Here is a 21030-nt window from a genome sequence, read left to right as displayed (position 1 = left end):
GGTTTTCAACTGGCAATGCTATAACTCCATTATTGTTTAAAAGGCAATAAAAGTCACAGAGCCCAATAATATGAACAAGGTAGCTAAGACCAAATGAAATACGAATAATCAGATTTCTTATTCCTTAGTGTTCCACAGAGCTGCAGCATATTATTCCAATGATTTACGTGACCCCCTCCTTGAATGTCCAACTATTTGAAACAACTGTTTATCTGACCAAGCAACTCCAGTGTTTTAATGCTGGCAACAGTAAAATGAAGAATATTTATTTATAAACAAAGTAAAATATATACTGTATGTGTATGTGTGTACATATAATATATAGTGTATATATATATATATATACAGCATCACATATACATATATATATTCTCTTCTTCGGTTGTCCATCAAAATCTGATGATGACGTCCACTCCTATAACAGTGAGATCTTTGATGACTATACAGTCCTATCCTGGACCCACAAGCTCTATTGCAGGTGGGACATGTATATGTGGTAGTGGTGGCAACCATGGCTGCATTTCTCCTGGCTCTTTTCTGCTGTCTCCTGGTTGTTTGTGTGTATGTATGTGTGTGTGGGCACGTGGCCAAGTGGTTAAGGCATTGGACTAGCAACCTGAAGGTCGTGAGTTCGAGCCTCAGCTGATGCAGTGTGTTGTGTCCTTGAGCAAGGAACTTAATCACACATTGCTCTGCGATGACACTGGTGCCAAGCTGTATCGGCCCTTGCCCTTCCCTTGGACAACATTGGTGTCGTGGAGAGGGTAGACTTGCAGCATGGGCAACTGCTGGTCTTCCATACAACCTTGCCCAGGCCTGCGTCCTGGAGAGTGAAGACTTTCCAAGCACAGATCCATGGTCTCGCAAGACTAACGGATGCCTTTATGTGTGTGTATATATATATACACACACATACATACATACACACATACACATATACACACATACATCAGTTAACAGCAGATTGATTCATCTCAAGTTACAGATCAAAAATATTAATGGGAGTTCAAAGAAAATTAAGATTTTAATCAGCTTAAGAACCCTGCTTCACAAAAACCTCTGCATGCAAAGGCAGCAGCATAGTTCCCTAACAACACACATAAATTTCTGCAGGAGTTCAGCAGGTCAGGCAGCGTCTATGGAAATGAACAAACAGTCAATGTTTCAGTCCGAGACCCTTCTTCAGGCCTGAGAAGGAAGGGGGAGGACACCAGAATAAAAAGGTGGAGGGAGCATAGTTCCTTGGAGGCCTTCAGTTATTTTGTATCTAAAGATCTTCCATTAGCTCTGGAATGTGAAAGTGGGTGCACAGCTTTCTCTTCTGTGAAGGAATAATGCCCCCAAATGTGAAGCCAAGATCCTGCCTTCTTGAAACTGAGATTCTCACCAACTTAGTAAGAGACAAGAACTTGAACATGTGGAATAAGTTTAACTTCCCCTCAATACAGTTCTGAAATAAAAGAAGGAAGATGGGTGGGGAGCAGGTCTAAGCCAGTGGTTCCCAACCTGAGGTCTACAAACCCCTTGCTTAATGATATTGGTCCAAGGCATAAAAAGGTTGGGAACCCCTGTTGTAACCTGTTAAGAGTTTCAGAATAAAGAAGCACATTTGTGATGGTCGCTTTGTCCAGCACTAGAAGCGGATGATATCATGCGCTCAAACTGAAGATATCTTGAATAGTGAAGTAGTGGTTTAGCTGGTTGGAGGATTGATTTCTTTCCGAAAGAATTCAAGTTCAATTCAAGAGATTTGACTGCAATAACTAATTTGATGGTATAGGTAGGTATTTCATCATTGTAAGTGCCATGTTTCAAAAGAGATGTTAAACTTTTGCCATCTCAGAAGATATTAAAATTAAATTTACTCTAGTACGGTATGGTGATCAATAATTATCCCACATCTACAATGCTTGAAAGGCTCCCCTTATGGTGAATTGGACCTCACCTTGTACAAGTAGGTTACAAGAATTTTTGTACATTGCAACAGACACTGGACTTCAAAAGATACCTAACTGGGTATAAGTACCTGGAGACATCCTGAGGCTGTGAAAGATGTGAAAAAATGCAAGATTTTATTTTTGTTTCACAGTATTTATCTCTTAAGTAATATTCTACAGTTTTGTGTATGTGCTGACCTGATCAATAGGCAGCTCCATTTGTGTTTGGTTATCTTCTTCAACTTCCATTGCACCCATGGTCTCTCTCCTCTCCTCGTAAGCTTTAAACACGCAGATTTCTGGGGAAAGTAGTGATAATGATATTAAAACAGTGTTGAAGAGGAGACAATGATACAACAGTGGCTACCAGTGGCGTACAGCAAGAACTGCATAGTATCTCCAGCACGCTCAAGAAATCCCAACAAATAGTTCACATCAATTAGCCAGTTTGTTGATATTTGAAACCAGTAGAGAAATGATTTGTTTAAGGTACTTGAAGTAAGAACAAAACCATAAATTTTGTAGATGTTTGACTTACGCATTTGCTTTGCAGACACTCTTCCATATTGCCCTGTACTAATAGGAGACTTTATGTGGCGAGTCTGTGATGGGGAGGAGGCACTAGCACTTAACTGGAAATCTACTTTCAGGCTTGTCCAGTGATCACAACGCCAATCAGAAATTTCCATTTGAAATAACTCCCAGACTTAAACAATGAACAACACAGACTGTTTTGACTGTTTAACAAGACCAAAAAATGAAACAGTGATCTCTTAAAATGTTTGAAACAAAATGGTGAGACTGAGAATGATTGCTCAGAGTCCATTCTAAGTGAGTTTCTTTTCCACTACCTGTGATGGATATTCACTGTCAAGGGCCTGGGAGAAGGGGGCTTTTGGCCAAGCTCAGCTTTCTAATACAGCAACAGACTCTTCCAGGGGTCAAAGAATTGTTTTTGAGTAAGTTAAACTCCCTACCAATATTCCTTGCTCAGTTTCTTTTCATAAACAAAAACCAGTCTTCTGTTCTTAATGTAAGTTGCAAGCAATAATCAGTTTGAAGTTAAAAGGACAGCTTTGACAAACAGCACTGTCTATAGAGCAAAGGCTGTTGGCCCACAGCACATAACTGACTGCTCAAGAGATGCAGTGTAAGACACTGGGGTATGTAAATCGGGCTTGTATTAAACCAGACAACACAGGCTAAGTTATTTAGTTGATGAAGCTTGCATACCAGACTGATACTATCACTGAGCACATCAAATAGCTGATATCAATAGTTGGGGTATTTGTGTTCGCAGAGAGTCAGTCGTCACAGCATTAATTTTGTGTCCTGAAAAGGGTTCTCGGCTCGAAACGTTGACTGTTTATTCACGTCTATATATGCTGCCTGATGGACAGAGTTCCTTCAGCATTTTGTGTGTGCTGCTATAGATTTCCAGCATCTGCAGAATCTCTTGTGGGCAATAATTTTGCATGTCTGGGAACTCTGTTCCTAGAAGCTTTTAGGCCACCTGTGTGAATTTCCTAGCATGGGTGTGAGAAAAAATATCACATGTGTGCAGTTACCAAGTAGCAAAAAAAAGTATAAATGTTAGAGAGGAGTCAGGCTTATTAGGAACAGTCAAGGAATGACAAGAAAAATGACACAAAGAGGGGTTGGCTAGAATCCATTCCTCTGCCTTTGATTTCTGTGATGCATGACCCATTCATTTGCAACTTGTTGGTACGCCATTTTGGCTTCTTGGAATTGTACCTGTTCTTTGAAAATCCTTTGTGTTTTAGAAATCACTTGTAATTTACAAGCCTTTTTATAAGATAGAAATCCTCTGTGAGTTTTAAATGTCATTTAAGAATGTTATCTAAATTTTAACATTTATCACTAAAAGTAAATAAACTGTTTGAACTACTTCATTAGCTGGAAGTGTCTCGACCTTGGTGGGAGCAGTGGGGATAGTGACCACTCAAATAGTGAGCACTGGCAGCTAAACTCACAATGGAGGATAAACAGGGAAGTTGATCGACCCTTTGAAGAGTAGGTGGCTACAGTATAACCAGGGAGGCTACCTGTAGCTATCTATATCAGATAGGGCTCTAGATCTTCATTTGAGCTCAGAATCTCCCAGGCAGAAAACCCAATACCATCACATACCTCCACCATCATGAGGGGTTTTTTTGAGTAATGTTGATATAATTCAACCTCTAAGCAAATGACTACAAATTAATCTCTAAGCAAGACGCTTCCATTTTTACCTGCACCATCGGTTCTTCAGCATGTTCCCCCAGAAGACTGAAAGGTATCAATATTAAGCCTCTTTATCAAAGGCTTTCGTTTGATTCGGAAGAAAGGAATTGATACCGCTGGCAGAAAGGCTGATCTTTATACAAGTTATGTGTTTCTCCTGTGTGATGCACAGCAGGAGCCTGACATCCGCAACAGCATTCAACTCTGAGCAACTTGCACCGCTTCCCACTTTCCTGACCACACAAGAATTGCCTGTAGATTTCACAAATGGAAGCAAACATCCATTGTGTTTCTGAAGCCTGTATCAGCATTACTGAAAACGGCACTGGCTGAGCTGGTCCCAGACCACACACTGGTAATCAGACATATGTGGATGCCCAATAGGTAATGTACTTACATCGACTTCTTCCTTGCACTCTCCCACTCTCAAAAGGACCCATTGTACTCTGACCCATCGCTACTAATCTGCCCAAAAATACTCTCGGCCACCTATTTTTCCACCTGCTTTCCGGCAGTTATCCTATATGACACACCCTCTGGTCAATCCAATAATAATGTTCAAAAAAGTCAAAGAAATCTATTCGATCCTTTATTAACAAATAGCAAAACATACAACCTTGAAGCAATGAATCTTATGAAACTAAAACTAGCAATATTAAAAGTACTTACAATGCCTATAAAAAGTATTCACCCCCCGCCCCCTTTCCGAAAGTTTTCATGATCTATTGTGTGACAGCATTGAATCACAGTGGATTTAATTTGGCTTTTTTTGACACTGATCAACAGAAAAAGACTCCTTGTGTCAAAGTGAAAACAGATCTCTACACAGTGATCTAAATTAAATACAAATATAAAACACAAAATTATTGATTGCGTAAGTATTCATCCGTTTCAAGTCAGTATTTGGTAGATGCACCTTTGGCAGTAATTACAGCGAGTCTGTGTGGATAGGTCTCTATCAGCTTTGCACAACTGGACACTGCAATCTTACCCCATTCTTCTTTACCAAACTGCTCATGCTTTGTCAGATTGCACGGGGATTGCGAGTGAATAGCCCTTTTTAAATCCAGCCACAAATTCTCAACTGGGTTGAGGTTTGGACTCTGACTTGGCCAATCCAACACATTAACTTTGCTGTTTATAAGCCATTCCTGTGTAGCTTTGGCTTCACGCTTGGGGTCATTGTCTTGCTGGAAAACAAAGTTTCTCCCAAGTCACAGTTCTCTTGCAGACTGAATCAGTTTTCCCTCCAGGATTTCCCTGTCTTTTGCTGCATTCATTTTACCCTCTACCTTCACAAGCCTTCAGGACTTGCTGCAGTAAAGCATCCCCACAGCATGATGCAGCCGCCACCATGCTTAATGGTAGGGATGATGTGCTTTTGATGATGTGTGATGTTTGGCTTACACTCAATTTTGGTTTCATTAGACCATAGAACCTTCTTCCAGCTGACTTCAGAGTCTCCCACATACCTTCTGGCAAACTCTAGTCAAGATCTCATGTGAGTTTTTTTCAACGATATCTTTCTCTTTGCCACTCTCCCATAAAGCTGTCATTGGAGAAGAATCAAGGTAAAAGATATTGTATGCGCAGTCTCTCCCATCTCAGCTTGTAACTCCTCCAGAGTTGTCACAGGTCTCTTGGTGGCCTCCCTCACTAGCTTCCTTTTCGTATGGTCACACAGCTTTTGAGGACGGCCTGCTCTCGGTAGATTTACAGCTGTGCCATGTTCCTTCCATTTCTTGATGATTGACTTAATTGTGCTCTGAAGGATAATCAGTGACTAGGAAATTTCCTTGTATCCATCTCCTGATTTGTGCTTTTCAACAACATTTTTGCCAAGTTGCTCAGTGTTTTCTTTTTCTTAATGGTGTGCTTTTTGCCAAGATACTGACGTAGCAGCAGTTGGACTTTCCAGATACAAGTGGATTTTCACTACGTTCAATTGAGACACCTTGACTGCACCTAGGTGATCTCCATTTAACTAATTACCTAACTTCTAAAACCAATTGACTGTACCAGTGATGATTTGGTGTGTCATATTAAAGGAAGTGAATACTTGTGCAATTTTTTTGTTTTATATTTGTAATTAATTTAGATTACTTTGTAGAGATCTGTTTTCACTTTGACATGAAAGTCTTTCTGTTGATCAGTGTCAAAAAAAAAACAAATTAAATCCACTGTGATACAATGTTGTAAAACAATAACACATGAAACCTTCCAAGGGGGCTGAATACTTTTTATAGGCACTGTAAGTGAAGTTAAGTAGATTTAAGTGATTTCAAATGTTATTAAGCAAAGTTAAGCGGTCAACAAAAGATATGAAACCCAATGGGCCCCAGTTCTAAAATTAACCAGAGCAAAGCATGAATGCGTAACGAAACTCTTCGCTTTACCACACTCCTACCACATGACTGGCTACCATCATAAACATAATAAAGGCACAACACAGAATACAATGCAGAGAGAGAACAGATGCATGGCTTCTACACTCAGTTGCAATAACGATACAAAGATCTCACAACAGCATGAATCTGAATGAAGCACCCTTTCAAATTAATTGCATGAGGTGGTGTTAGAGACTGGTGGTCTGGTGGTGAGTATCTGATTGGAGAGAATGCAGGTCAGCGGAGGAGAGTGTCACTGGAGGAATTGGCGCCTTCATCAACAACTATGGAGATAGGATCTGAAGATAACACAGATAGGATGGATAGTGAGAATCTTCCTCTGAGGTGGAAATGCCAAGTGTTACAGAATATGCATTATAGTAAGAAAGGGAAAGGAGATGTGCAGACCAAGCCTTTTTAATCAAATAGGGTTGTAGATACCCGGAATGTGCTGCCAGGGGTAGTGGTGGACATAGATATGACAGTGGTGTTTAAGAGGCTGTTAGATGAATGTATGAATATGCAGGGAATGGAACGATATGGATCATGTGCAGGCAGAGGAGATTTAGTTTAATTTGGAATTGTGTTTCGTGTAGACATAGCAGGTCGAAGGGTCTGTTCCTGCACTATTCCATGTTCTATGTCTTATGTCCTATGTTCCAAAAGCCTCAGAATCACAATGAAATGCCTAACTCTCAAGAAGTGGGAAGAAGAGAGAAAAATCATTGCAGGAATAGGTTAGAAGTGTTGGGCTTTGAAGTGTAGCGGAGTTGTTATCGTGATACTGCTCTCTATAAAACCACGACTTTCCCAGTCTGGTCTATGATTGCTACTCCTGAGACAAATGTTGCCTGAGGAACAGCATCACTTAATGAGTCTCTGGTGAGGTGGCTGCATCTGGATTTCAGTCCCAGCACATTTAGACCCCTGCAGGACAAATAACCCAGAAATGGCCCTACTCACATTCCACTTGGGACAAACTTTATTTTCATTCACTGAGTACTGAAGTAAACAACACAGCATATTTCTGACTCTGGGTTCATTTATTTAAGTTGCTCTGATGTAAGATTATCATGTCCTACCATATGAGATACGCAAAATGCATACAGATTTTCCTAAATAAATCTCAGCTTCCATTGCATTGATTTCACCACAGTCCAGTTTATACGGTATATCAGTATTAAATTTAGCGAGTATCTCTACAAACAACAAATAAAAATAATAATTTTCACATTGCCTTTCTGAAGTCTGGTACTGATTTCAGATGAAAGTCAGCATCTTCAAGAGCCAATTCATTTTCTTTTTATGAGTAATTGAGTTTATATTTACTAAACTAAAACAAATTCTATTATCAGAACCACAAACTGCATGTTCTATGTGGCCAAGGTACTTTCATCAATTAAAGAGCCAATGGTAGTTTTAGGATTGCTGGTGTAATATGTACGACTTTCTAAAGAACCTCGTGGTGTGGCTCAGACAAACGCCAAGCCTAATAAACAGAACATTGAAAATGGGGAAATTTCAAGGACAAAATGAAAGAGTTTCTATTTGGCAGTAGATGAACTACATTAATATGAACTGAGCCAGAAGAAAATATTTATAAATAAATAAAAACTAACATTTAGGTTAAAGCTGACATCTTTTGTTATCTGTATATGTCAAGTACTTATTGAATAAACTAACTAAGTCATCGAGGGGATCTGTGTAAACAGTACTAAAATACAACAGAGTATCAATCTTCCGAAGGCACGAAGAGCAGATGGAATGCATCCAGTGGCACTTAAAATCAGGAGAGTTTATCACGGGTGAAGCAGAGATTTTTCAGTTTGTTGTGCAGTAAGAACACCGAATGATCAGTCTTGCCCGTAAGGCTTGCGGATTCAAGCTCCATGCCAGAGGTTTGAGCAGAAAGATCGAGTTGATTTCACAGGTACCTAGGGATTGCAAACAGTGTGCTGTGTTTCTGTGCTCAAAGTCATTAGAGTCAGCCACAAGTCCCTTCTGACAACTCAGCTACAGTCGCTCTCATATACTTCACATTGTGTTGGGGCTTACTCACATGCACCTACAATTATTCATCCATGGTAACCATCACAGCAACCATTCAACCCTTCCTGCACACACACAAGTGATACATAAGAACAGTCTTCCATTTCTTTTCAATGGAGAAGTACCCTCCAATACAAGTTTTGCTGTCCTGTGACCAGTCAGCTCTGGTGGTTTAGACATTGTTCCAGGTGATACTTTATACATTTCTTCTACTCATCCCAAAACAACCTTGCTTTTAATCACTCATATATCCCACCTTACCTCTCCTCTTCTCACTGTAACCTCACATTTGTGCCTTAATCTTTGAGCCAGAAGAAATCCCAGCAGCCAAAGCCCACCACGTCCTGCAACCCCATCTGAAGAACCCAACTCCAACATGAAAAAAGAAGAAATTTCCTGTATGCTCGGCAATGTGGAGAGAGGAGAGTAAAGCCATTGAAGAGAGACAAACTTCATGTGTGTGAGGTACCGAGCAACATTTGCTTGCAGCCCAGATGAGAGATAAAGGCAGGTCAAATGCAAGGTCCCCAGAGAGCAGTGGCACATATCACTTACACTTCAGAGGATCAGATTATAGGATGCCTGTAAAACGAAGCTGGTGCGGCTGCTCCTGGAGATGCAGAATTCATTGTCTAACCTTCCAGGAAGTCTACAAGAGTTGTCAAGAAGCATGGGGTTAGATCGATCCCACTTTATCACTGGGCTCTTTGCTAACCAGTAGGCACATGGTTAACAGCCTATCTTGGAGGGAGCAGATAAGGCATAGGGCAGGGTGGATGGTAAAGGTTTTATCTGCTACTGCAGAGCAAGTGAAGGTGATCCACCTCCCCTGAGCTACAGAGAAATGACAGACTGCTGCTCCAGGAACAGGCAAGTGCCTGCCTCAAACTGCCAGCTGCTCAACTCTGGCTGATGGCCATTGGCTGAAGCAGGCAATGGCTGCCCCTGAGCGGAAGAGGCCTGACCCCAAGCAGACTGCTACCAGTGCTAAGTGTATATCTGCTGGTCAGGAGCATAGGTTTATATTATTATCCAGCACAACTCTGTAACAACCAAGCTACTAAACTGAGAAAGTCCCCTTCGCTTGTTTGGCCCATGTCCCTCTATACTAGGCATTCCCAACCTGCTTAACCTTGCTTAATAGTATTGGTTCATGGCATAAAAAAGGTTGGGAACTCCTGCTCTAGACCTCTCCTCGCATGTACCTATCTAAATGTCTTTTAAAAAATTATTCTTACAGGCAGTGGCAGGAATTGAACCTGGGTCACTGGTAGTGTAAAGCGTTGTGCTAACCACTATGCTACCGTGCCTCCCCCGTAATGTCAGTTCAGGAAACATGGAAGAGCTTTTTTTTCCACTGTTGTAGCCCATCCACTTCAAGGTTTGACGTGTTGTGCAGTTGGAGATTCTCTCTTGCACATCAATGATGCAAGTGTTTTTTTAAGTTTAGAGTTATGGTGTGAAATAGCCTAATCACGGGACAACTTACAATGACCAATGAACCTACTAACTGGTACCTCTGTGTAATGTGGGAGGAAACTGGAGCACCCGAGAAAACCCATGTGCACACAGGAAGGAACGCACAAACTTTCTTACAGAAGACACCAGAATTGGTCTCTGACACCCCGCACTAACCACTGTGCTACCTTGGTGCCCCCAATTGAGATACCGTTGCCGTCCTGTCAACTTGAACCAGTCTGCCCATTCTCCTCTGATCTCTCTCATTAACAAGGTGTTACTGAGCACAGAGCCAGTTGGTGGCATAGCAGCATCAGCGCTGGACTGCGGGGCGGACGTTCCGAAGTTCAAACCCAGCCGGCTCCCCCCGGCATGCTTTCCATCCATGCGGGGTTAAGAGCTGCTGATCTCTTTGAAAAAAGAAACTCGCCCGGCAGAAGGCAATGTCAAACCACAGCTGTAACTTGCCTCGTATGCGAATTCCATCTACGTCAGAACGGTGTGGGAGGAAGTCGTCTGCTACCCGGAAAACTTCCAGTTGCGATCTACATTATTATTGCGCACTGAACTGCCACTCACTGGATGATTTTGTTTTCCACCCCATTCTCTAAACTCTAGAGACTCTTGTGCATGAGAACCTCAAGAGTTTGGCCATTTCAGAGATACTCAAACCACCCCATCTGGCACCAACAATCATTCCACAGTCAAAGTCACTTAGATCACACTCTGATGTTTGGTCTAAAGTAACAGCCGAACCTCTTGGCATGTCTGCATGCTTTTATGCATTGAGTTGCTGCCACATATTGGCTGATTAGATATTTGATTTAACAAGCAGGTTTGCAGATGTACTGAAAAAAAAAGTGGCCGCTGAGTGTAGATCAGGGCCACACAAGGAGGACTGCTCTGCCCTTACTCAAATAACGTCCTGGGACCTTTTACATCCAACAGCTAGAGCTTTGGTTTAATGTCTCATCTGAAAGTTTGCTGCTTTGACAGTGAAGCCCTCTGTGGTTATTGCACTAGAGTGTCACAGCAAATTACATGGATCAGGAGTATAAGCACACAGCTACTCACACTATAGTCAATGCAACACTGGGTAATGAAGTGTCCAGTTCTGCACACTACGGATAACATTCACAAACTAAGTAATAACATCATTGTCATGCAGGTTAGAAAAGGAAAACAAAGTGAATGTCAGGTAGGAAAATCACAGTATGACACAAAGTAAGGTGTCACAGAGTCCTAGGAATTAATTAACACATTAAAGGAATTTGAATGAATCAAAAACTTGACCAAATTGCTTACTTTTCTCTCTCTGATTAATCTCCTTCAATTGTGATTAGGAACCTTTCACCTCTCAGCCAGCTCTAGTCACATCATTCAGCATCTCTACACCTACCACAGACATTCCTTTTGTTCTGTCTAAACCCCCCGCCCCGCAACCAGCACCTTTCTCTACAACTTAACACAAGTTAAATTTCTAACTCTTCCAAGTTCTAATAATTAGTCATTGAACTGAAAAACTATTTGATTATTATTGTCGTGTGAACTAGATGCAGTGAAATACTTCGTTTTTGTGGCAGCCATGCGGATCTTGCCATAAATACATACATCATAGCAGTAAACACACTCCCTCATGACTGTTGTTGGCAGAATCTCCAATGGTGACAAGGAGAAGGACAAGAGTGAAATAATTCAGCTGGCTGAATGGTTCACAATAACAACCCTGCACTCAATATCAGCAAGACCAAGGAAGTGATGATGAACTTCAGAAAGAGGAAGTCGGAAGAACACATACCAGTCCACATCGAGAGATCAGCAGTGGAAAGAGTGATCAGCTTCAAATTCCTGGGTATCAACATCGCACAGGATCGGTCCAGCCCAACACGTTGATGCAATCACAAAGAAGGGTACAACAGCAGCGATACTTCATTCGGAGCTTGGGGAGATTTGGAATGAGTCCAATAGCTAGAGCTCTCGCAGGTATCATGGAGAGCATTCTGAATGGTTGTAGACTTGGCCAGATCCATTATGGGCACAGCCCTTCCCACCACTGAAGACTTCTTGAAGAGACTGTACCTCGAGAAGGTGCCATCCATCCATCCCTCACCATCGGGACATTCTCCGCTTCTCGTTACTATCATGACGGAGGAGGTACAGGAGCCTGAAGTCCCACACTCAATGTTGTAGGAACAGCTTCTTCCCCTCTGCCACCAGGTTTCTGAACAGTCCGTGATCCCATTAACACTTCCTCACTCTACTTCTTTTGCATTACTTATTTATTGTGACTCAGAAATTTTGTATGGCCTTCCACTGTACCGCTTTCATAAACAACAAATAATATTTCAGTCAAAGTGAAACTGATTCTGAATGCAGAACGTGACGTTGCAGTTAGAGAAATCGGGACAGTGCAGTAGCATAGTAGTTAGTTAGCACAACGCTTTACAGTACCAGTAACCCAGGTTCAATTCCCACTGCTGTCTAAAGGGAGTTTGTACGTTCTCCCTGCGAATGCATGGGTTTCCTCCGGGTGCTCTGGTTTCCTCCCACAGTTCAAAGACATACCGGCTGGCAGGTTAATTGTTCATTGTAAATTGTCCTGTGATCAGGGTAGGGTTAAATCAGGATTGTTGGGTGGTGTGGCTCAAAGGGCTGGAAGGGCCTATTCTGTGCTGTATTTCAATAAATAAATAAATGCAAGGACGTGATGAGGTAAATTGGGAGACCAAGAATTCATCGTTAGCATAATTCTGTTTCACTTGCTACAGAAGCTGGCAGACCTGTTGAGAATCTCCACCATTTTCTCTTTTTATTTACATGTGAAATGTTCTGGCCAAGTTTATGATCATGGTTACAATAATCACTGTACTCAAAAGCTGTAGTGACAGTTCAGTGACAATACTGTGCTACCAAACGGGAAAATTGCACAAGATCGCAATAAAGCCCCATACTAAGTTAACTATCTGCATACTGGTGTGTTTCTTGTCCCTGGATGGGGGTGAGATGAGGTGGATGGGCAGGTGTAGGGTGGTGAGGAAAGAGTAAATTCAAGGCTCCGATAGTCCTTGCAGGTGAGGCAACACTTCACCTGTGAGACAGCCAGGTCATCTACCGTATGTGGTGCTCCCAATGCAGCTTCTATATCAATAAGACCTGACATAGATTGGGGGACTGCTTCAGTGAGCTCCTTTGTTCCATCTGCACCAGGCAGGATTTCCCAGGGGTCAACCATTTTAACTCCACTCCCCATTCCCATTCCAATATGTCAGTCCATGGCCTCCTCTACTGTCATGATGAGGCCACGGTCAGGTTGAAGGAGCAACATGTCACATTCCATCTGGGTAGCCTTCAACCTAATGGCATGAACATTGATTTCTCTCATTTCTGGTCATTTCTCTCTCCTCCTCCTTCTCTCTTTTCCATTCCCTATTCTGGCTCCCCTTTTATCCCTTCTCCTCACCTGCCTATCACCTCCCTTTAGTACCCCTCCTCCTTCCCTTTCTCCCATGGTCCACTCTCCTCGCCTATCAGATTCCTTCTTCAGCCCACTTTACCTTTTCCACCTGTCACCTCCTATCACCTCCCAGATTCTCACTGCATACCACTTCCCACACCTATCTACCTTTCCCCTCACCTGGCTTCGCCTATCACCTGCCAGCTTGTCCCCTCCCCACACCTTCCTTCCCTGGCTTCTTCCTCTTTTGTTTTCAGTCTTGATGAAGGTTCTCAGCCCAAATGTCGACTGTTTATTCCTCTCTATAGATGCTGCCTGACCTAGTGAGTTTCTCCGGCATTTTGTGTGATTTCCAGCATTTGGAGAATCTCTTGTGTTTAACATTACGGTGAAATTAGTCCTTCACTTGTACCAAGGCAGAAGGCTTTATTTCCTCTCTGCCAGTTGAGTCAGTGGGGAGGGATTGATCAAACTCCATTTGAGAAAGCCAGCATTCAACAAGGCATCTTGCCGGTGAACCCAAGGAATTTAAAACTGGATCATAAACTTGCTGAGATTCCCCTGGCAGTGATGTTTAGGAGATACAAGTGACCACAGATGCTGGAATCTGGAACAACACATAACTGCTGGAGATGATCAGTAAGTCAAGCAGTGTCTTTGTTGGGAGAGGGGTGGTGGTGTAGGGATGGAATTGTCAGTATTTCAGGTCAAAACTCTGCATCATGATTGTTTGGGAATCTGCTTATGCCTGCCGAACCTGGCTAGGCCTTAAACTGGATGAGCAGGCCCATTAATTTCAATGGCCACTTTATAGCTTTGAGGTAAATTCAGCTGTAAACTAATTAACACAGCTAATCCAGCAAATCTGATACATCTAGCTGACAACAAAACCACTTATCTGCATGCAAAAATGACATAATGGGCTGAAAGATCTGTTTCTACGCAGTAAGACTAGAATTCTATATAGTCCTTCAGTGCATCAATGGATTATTTTTGTTCTAGTAGACAAGTGCTCTTTCGTTGCTGCAAACCAAACAATACAGTGGCTAATACTTCAATTAAACTGTTTTCTTATTGAATCCACAGGATACCTAGCAGGAATTCAAGTTAGCAATGACTTTTACCTTCTGAATAATACAGCCAACATTAATAACTTGGTTATTATGGAATACAATATTACAGTCATAAATTCTCTGTAACTCCCCCTCTAATTCCTCATTGACTTTCTCATTTTATGTCTGCTTACCAAATACATTGTTGGCTTCCAATGATGCTGCTCGAAGACTGACAATAGGTGCAGGAGTAGGCCATTTGGCCCTTCAAGCCAGCACCACCATTCACTGTGATCATGGCTGATCATCCACAATCAGCACCCCATTCCTGCCTTCTCCCCATATCCCTTGATTCCACTACCTTTAAGAGCTCTATCTAACTCTTTCTTGAAAGCATTCAGAGAATTGGCCTCCACTGCCTTCTGAGGCAGAGCATTCCACAGAACTACAACTCTGGGTGAAAAACTTTTTCCTCAACTCCGTTCTAAATGGCCTACCCCTTATTCTTAAACTGTGGCCTCTGGTTCTGGACTCTGCCAACGTCGGGAACATGTTTCCTGCCTCTAGCGTGTCCATTCTCTTAATAATCTTATATATTTCAATCCCCTCTCACCCTTCTAAGTTCCAGTGTATACAAGCCCAGTCGCTCCAATCTTTCAACATATGATAGTCCCGCCATCCCGGGAATTAACCTCGTGAACCTACGCTGCACTCCTTCAATAGCAAGAATGTCCTTCCTCAAATTTGGAGACCAAAACTGCACACAATACTCCAGGTGTGGTCTCACCAGGGCCCTGTACAACTGCAGAAGGACCTCTTTGCTCCTATACTCAACTCCCCTTGTTATGAAGGCCAGCATGCCATTAGCTTTCTTCACTGCCTGCAGTACCTGTATGCTTACTTTCAGTGACTGATGAACAAGGACACCTAGATCTCGTTGTACTTCCCCTTTTCCTAACTTGACACCATTCAGATAGTAATCTGCCTTCCTGTCCTTGCCACCAAAGTGGATAACCTCACATTTATCCACATTAAGCTGCATCTGCCATGCATCTGCCCACTCACCCAACCTGTCCAAGTCACCCTGCATTCTCATAACATCCTCCTCACATTTCACACTGCCACCCAGCTTTGTGTCATCTGCAAATTTGCTAATGTTACTTTTAATCCCTTCATCTAAATCATTAATGTATATTGTAAATAGCTGCGATCCCAGCACCAAGCCTTGCGGTACCCCACTAGTCACCGCCTGCCATTCTGAAAGGGACCCGTTAATCCCTACTCTTTGTTTCCTGTCTGCCAACCAATTTTCTATCCATGTCAGTACCCTACCCCCAATACCATGTGCTCTAATTTTGCACACTAATCTTTTATGTGGGACCTTATCAAAGGCTTTCTGAAAGTCCAAGTACACTACATCCACTGGCTCTCCCTTGTCCATTTTCATAGTTACATCCTCAAAAAATTCCAGAAGATTAGTCAAGCATGATTTCCCCTTTGTAAATCCATGCTAACTCCGACCGATCCTGTTACTGCTATCCAAATATGCCGCTATTTCATCTTTTATAATTGACTCCAGCATTTTCCCCACCACTGATGTCAGGCTAATTTGTCGATAATTCCCTGTTTTCTCTCTCCCTCCTTTCTTAAAAAGTGGGATAACATTAGCCACCCTCCAATCCACAGGAACTGATCCTGAATCTATAGAATATTGGAAAATGACTACCAATACGTCCACGATTTCTAGAGCCACCTCCTTAAGTACCCTGGGATGCAGACCATCAGGCCCTGGGAATTTATCAGCTTTCAGTCCCATCAGTCTATCCAACACCACTTTCTGCCTAATGTGAATTTCTTTCAGTTCCTCCATTACCCAAGGTCCTCCGGCCACTATTACATCTGGGAGATTGTTTGTGTCTTCCCTAGTGAAGACAGATCCAAAGTACCTGTTCAACTTGTCTGCCATTTTCTTGTTCCCCATAATAAATTCTCCCGTTTCTGTCTTCAACAGCCCAACTTTGGTCTTAACTAATTTTTTCCTCTTCCCACACCTAAAGAAGCTTTTACTATCCTCCTTTATATTCTTGGCTAGCTTACCTTTGTACCTCATCTTTTCTCCCCGTATTACCTTTTTAGTTATCTTCTGTTGCTCTTTAAAAGTTTCCCAATCCTCTGGCTTCCCGCTCATCTTTGCTATGTTATATTTCTTCTCTTTTATTTTTATACTGTCCTTGACTTCCCTTGTCAGCCACAGTTGCCCCTTACTCCCCTTAGAATCTTTCTTCCTCTTTGGAATGAACTGATCCTGCACCTCCTGTATTATTCCCAGAAATACCTGCCATTGTTGTTCCACTGTCATCCCTGCTAGGGTATCTTTCTAGTCAACTTTGGCCAGCTCCTCCCTCATGGCTCCATAGTACCCTTTGTTTAACTGCAATACTGACACTTCCAATTTTCCCTTCTCCCTCTCAAATTGTAAATTAAAACTTATCATATTATGGTCACTACCTCGTAATGGCTCCTTTACCCCGATTTCCCTTATCAAATCTGGCTCATTACACAACACTAAATCCAGAATTGCCTTCTCCCTGGTTGGCTCCAGTACAAGCTGCTCTAAGAATCCATCTCTGAGGCTCTCCACAAACCCCCTTTCCTGGGGTCCAGTACCAACTGATTTTCCCAGTCTACCCACATGTTCAAATCCCCCACAACAACCGTAGTATTACCTTTGCGACATGTCAATTTTAACTCTTGATTCAACTTGCACCCTATATCCAGACTACTGTTTGGGGGCCTGTAGATAGTCATAGTCATAGTCGTACTTTATTGATCCTGGGGGAAATTGGTTTTCATTACAGTTGCACAATAAATAATAAATAGTAATAGAACCATAAATAGTTAAATAGTAATATGTAAATTATGCCAGTAAATTATGAAATAAGTCCAGGACCAGCCTATTGGCTCAGGGTGTCTGACCCTCCAAGGGAGGAGTTGTAAAGTTTGATGGCCACAGGCAGGAATGACTTCCTATGATGCTCTGTGTTGTATCTCGGTGGAATGAGTCTCTGGCTGAATGTACTCCTGTGCCCAACCAGTACATTATGTAGTGGATGGGAGACATTGGCCAAGATGGCATGCAACTTAGACAGCATCCTCTTTTCAGACACCACCGTCAGAGAGTCCAGTTCCATCCCCACAATATCACTGGCCTTACAAATGAGTGTGTTGATTCTGTTGGTGTCTGCTACCCTCAGCCTGCTGCCCCAGCACACAACAGCAAACATGATCGCACTGGCCACCACAGACTCGTAGAACATCCTCATCATCATCCAGCAGATGTTAAAGGACCTCAGTCTCCTCGGGAAATAGAGACGGCTCTGACCTTTCTTGTAGACAGCCTCGGTGTTCTTTGACCAGTTCAGTTTATTGTCAATTTGTATCCCCAGGTATTTGTAATCCTCCACCATGTCCACACTGAGCCCCTGGATGGAAACAGGGGTCACCAGTACCTTAGCCCTCCTCAGGTCTACCACCAGCTCCTTAGTCTTTTTCACATGAAGCTGCAGATAATTCTGCTCACACTATGTGACAAAGTTTCCTATTGTAGCCCTGTACTCAACCTCATCTCTCTTGCTGATGCATCCAACTATGGCAGAGTCATCCGAAAACTTCTGAAGATTACAAGATTCTGTGCAGTAGTTGAAGTCCGAGGTGTAAATGGTGAGGAGAAAGGGAGACAAGACAGTCCCCTGTGGAGCCCCAGTGCTGCTGATCACTCTGTCGGACACACAGTGTTGCAAGAACATGTACTGTGGTCTGCCAGTCAGGTAATCAAGAATCCATGATACCAGGGAAGCATCCACCTGCATCGCTGTCAGCTTCTCCCCCAGCAGAGCAGGGCGGATGGTGTTGAACGCACTGGAGAAGTCAAAAAACATGACCCTCACAGTGCTCGCTGGCTTGTCCAGGTGGGCGTAGACACGGTTCAGCAGGTAGACGATGGCATCCTCAACTCCTAGTCAGGGCTGGTAGGCGAACTGGAGGGGATCTAAGTGTGGCCTGACCACAAGCCGAAGCAGCTCCAGAACAAGTCTCTCCAGGGCCTTCATGTTGTGGGAGGTCAATGCCACCGGTCTGTAGTTATTGAGGCCGCTGGGGCGCGGCGTCTTCGGCACAGGGACGAGGCAGGACGTCTTCCACAATACAGGAACCCTCCGGAGCCTCAGGCTCAGGTTGAATACATGGCAAAGTACTCCACATAGCTGAGGGATACAGGCTTTGAGCACCCTGGTACTGACACCATCTGGTCCTGCAGCCTTGCTTGGGTTGAGACGTTTCAACTGTCTTCTCACCTGTTCAGCTGTGAAGCCCACCGTGGTGGTTTCGTGTGGGGAAAGGGGTATAGTCATGAGAGCAGGGTGGGGGACTGTGAGGAGGGGTAGGAGGGGAGAGTGGAATATGTGCTGGTTGGGGGCCGACAACAGATGGCTCATTTGTGGGATGGGCAGGGGCCACAATGTCAAATCAGTTGAAGAACAGGTTAAGTTCATTGGCCCTGTCCACACGGCCTTCCGCTCCTCTGTTGCAAGTTTGCCGGAACCCAGTGATGGTCCTCATTCCCCTCCAGATAACTCTCATTGGGTCTTTTTGCCCTTACAATTTCTCAGTTCTATCCATACTGACTCTACATCTCCTGATTCTATGTCACCCCTCTCAAGGGACTGAATTTCATTCCTCTCCAACAGAGCCACCCCACCCCCTCTGCCCACCTGTCTGTCCTTTTGATAGGACATGTACCCTTGAATATTCATTTCCCAGCCCTGGTCTCTGTTATTCCTACAACATCATACTTGCCAATTTCCAACTGAGCCTCAAGCTCATCCACTTTATTTCTTATACTTTGTGCATTCATATATAATACTTGTAATCCATTACTCCCCTCACCTTTCACGTCGATTCCTATTGCACTTGGCCATACTCTCCGATCCCTTCCTGAGCTTTCTGCCCCGTTAATTCTGTTGTCTTTCTTAATTTTTCTTATTCTCTCTTTCCATTTAACTCCATCCTCATATTTCCAGTTCGTCTTCCCCCACCCTCCCCACCCCGCCACTACTTAGTTTAAACACACCCATGTAGCAGTGTGAAACCTGCCTGTCAGAATGCTGGTCCCCCGCCTGTTAAGGTGCAACCCGCCCCTTTTGCACAATTCATCCTTACCCCAAAACAGATCCCAGTGGTCTAAGAATCTAAATCCCTGCTTCACACATCAGCTCCTCAGCTCCCTGTATTCTTTCTACACATCCTTGCCCACAAATAACTGACCACATCCAGATGTTGATGTGTGTTATCAATTTTAGACAGATTAGGCAAGAGAATACTTTGCCTTGTTCTGGCTTTCTGCATTAAATTTCACATCAAAACTATTTAAATTATGACTTGAAAAGATGCTGAAACATGTTTTCATTATGACTTGAAAAGATTCCTGCTTTCAAAAGTCCAAGGAGCTTTCTCAACTGCTCTCTACATCAGTTGATTTTCAACATACTTTCTAAGAAGGAATATAAACATATTTACGTATAACTAGTGAGAGTGGAACTTCTAAATCACAAAGTGAACATTTCATGAAGTTAGCAAAAGTTTCCTTTTAAGAACAACTTCAACTGCAAAATTTTTATCATTATAGCATGATGTTCATTTTCAAAGTGAATAAAATTGAACTCATCAAATAATCCATGAGAAGAAACATCATTAATAATGCTCTGCTGCTGATATTTAATGAAAGCCAATTGCACGTATTAGCTGGTATGGCAAACGCAATGGATACCTCAACGGTAACTATCAACACCCAGCACATGACATATGCACATTTCTGGGAAAAAGAACAACAGTTAAATTTGCAGATATCACTACCATTGTCAGTAAAAGCTCAGATGGCAATGAGGCTGGATATATGAGTTAATTAGACTGGCTGTTTGAGTGGTGGTGCAATCAGTATCAGCAAGAACAAGGAACTGATTGTGGACTTCAGGAATGGAAGACAGGATATGCACCAATCCTCCTTGAGGAATCAGCAATGGAACAGGTGAGCAGCTTTAAGTTCTTGGGTCTCAACATCTCCCAGGGTCTGTCTAGAGCCCAACACATGAAGAAGGCTCGCCAGCATCTCGGTTTCATTAAGGGTTTGAGCATAGGGAATGTCACCAAAGGCTCTTGCTCATTTCTACAGATGCATGTTGGAGAGCATTTTGACTGGTTGCATTACAGCTGGTACGGAGGCTCCAATGCATTGGATCGCAAGAGGCTGCAGAAGGTCGTATACTCTGTCACCTCCATCACAGGCACTACCCTTCCAACCACTGAGGACCTCTTCAAAAGGCTATGCCCCAAGAAGGCAGCATTCATCAGTAAGTATCCCCACTATTCACAACATCCCACTTTTCATTATTACC

At 42.9% G+C, this 21030-nt stretch overlaps 1 protein-coding gene across 2 annotated transcripts in view; it reads right to left on the bottom strand.

Annotated features, from left to right (window-relative positions):
• The window catches only part of LOC134357732 (doublecortin domain-containing protein 2-like), a 201925-nt gene that overhangs the window by 52165 nt on the left and 128730 nt on the right, over positions 1-21030 (bottom strand). For both annotated transcript variants that reach the window (XM_063069356.1, XM_063069358.1), the window contains exon 8: positions 2136-2236. In XM_063069356.1, the coding sequence (XP_062925426.1) occupies positions 2136-2236 (101 nt within the window). The remainder of the gene's footprint in view (positions 1-2135; positions 2237-21030) is intronic.

The sequence above is a fragment of the Mobula hypostoma genome, chromosome 17 (genome assembly GCF_963921235.1).
Source record: "Mobula hypostoma chromosome 17, sMobHyp1.1, whole genome shotgun sequence".
NCBI classification, from domain to species: domain Eukaryota; kingdom Metazoa; phylum Chordata; class Chondrichthyes; order Myliobatiformes; family Myliobatidae; genus Mobula; species Mobula hypostoma.
The sequence above is the reverse complement of the archived record's forward strand: the minus strand, read 5'-3'. Positions and strand labels throughout refer to the sequence as shown.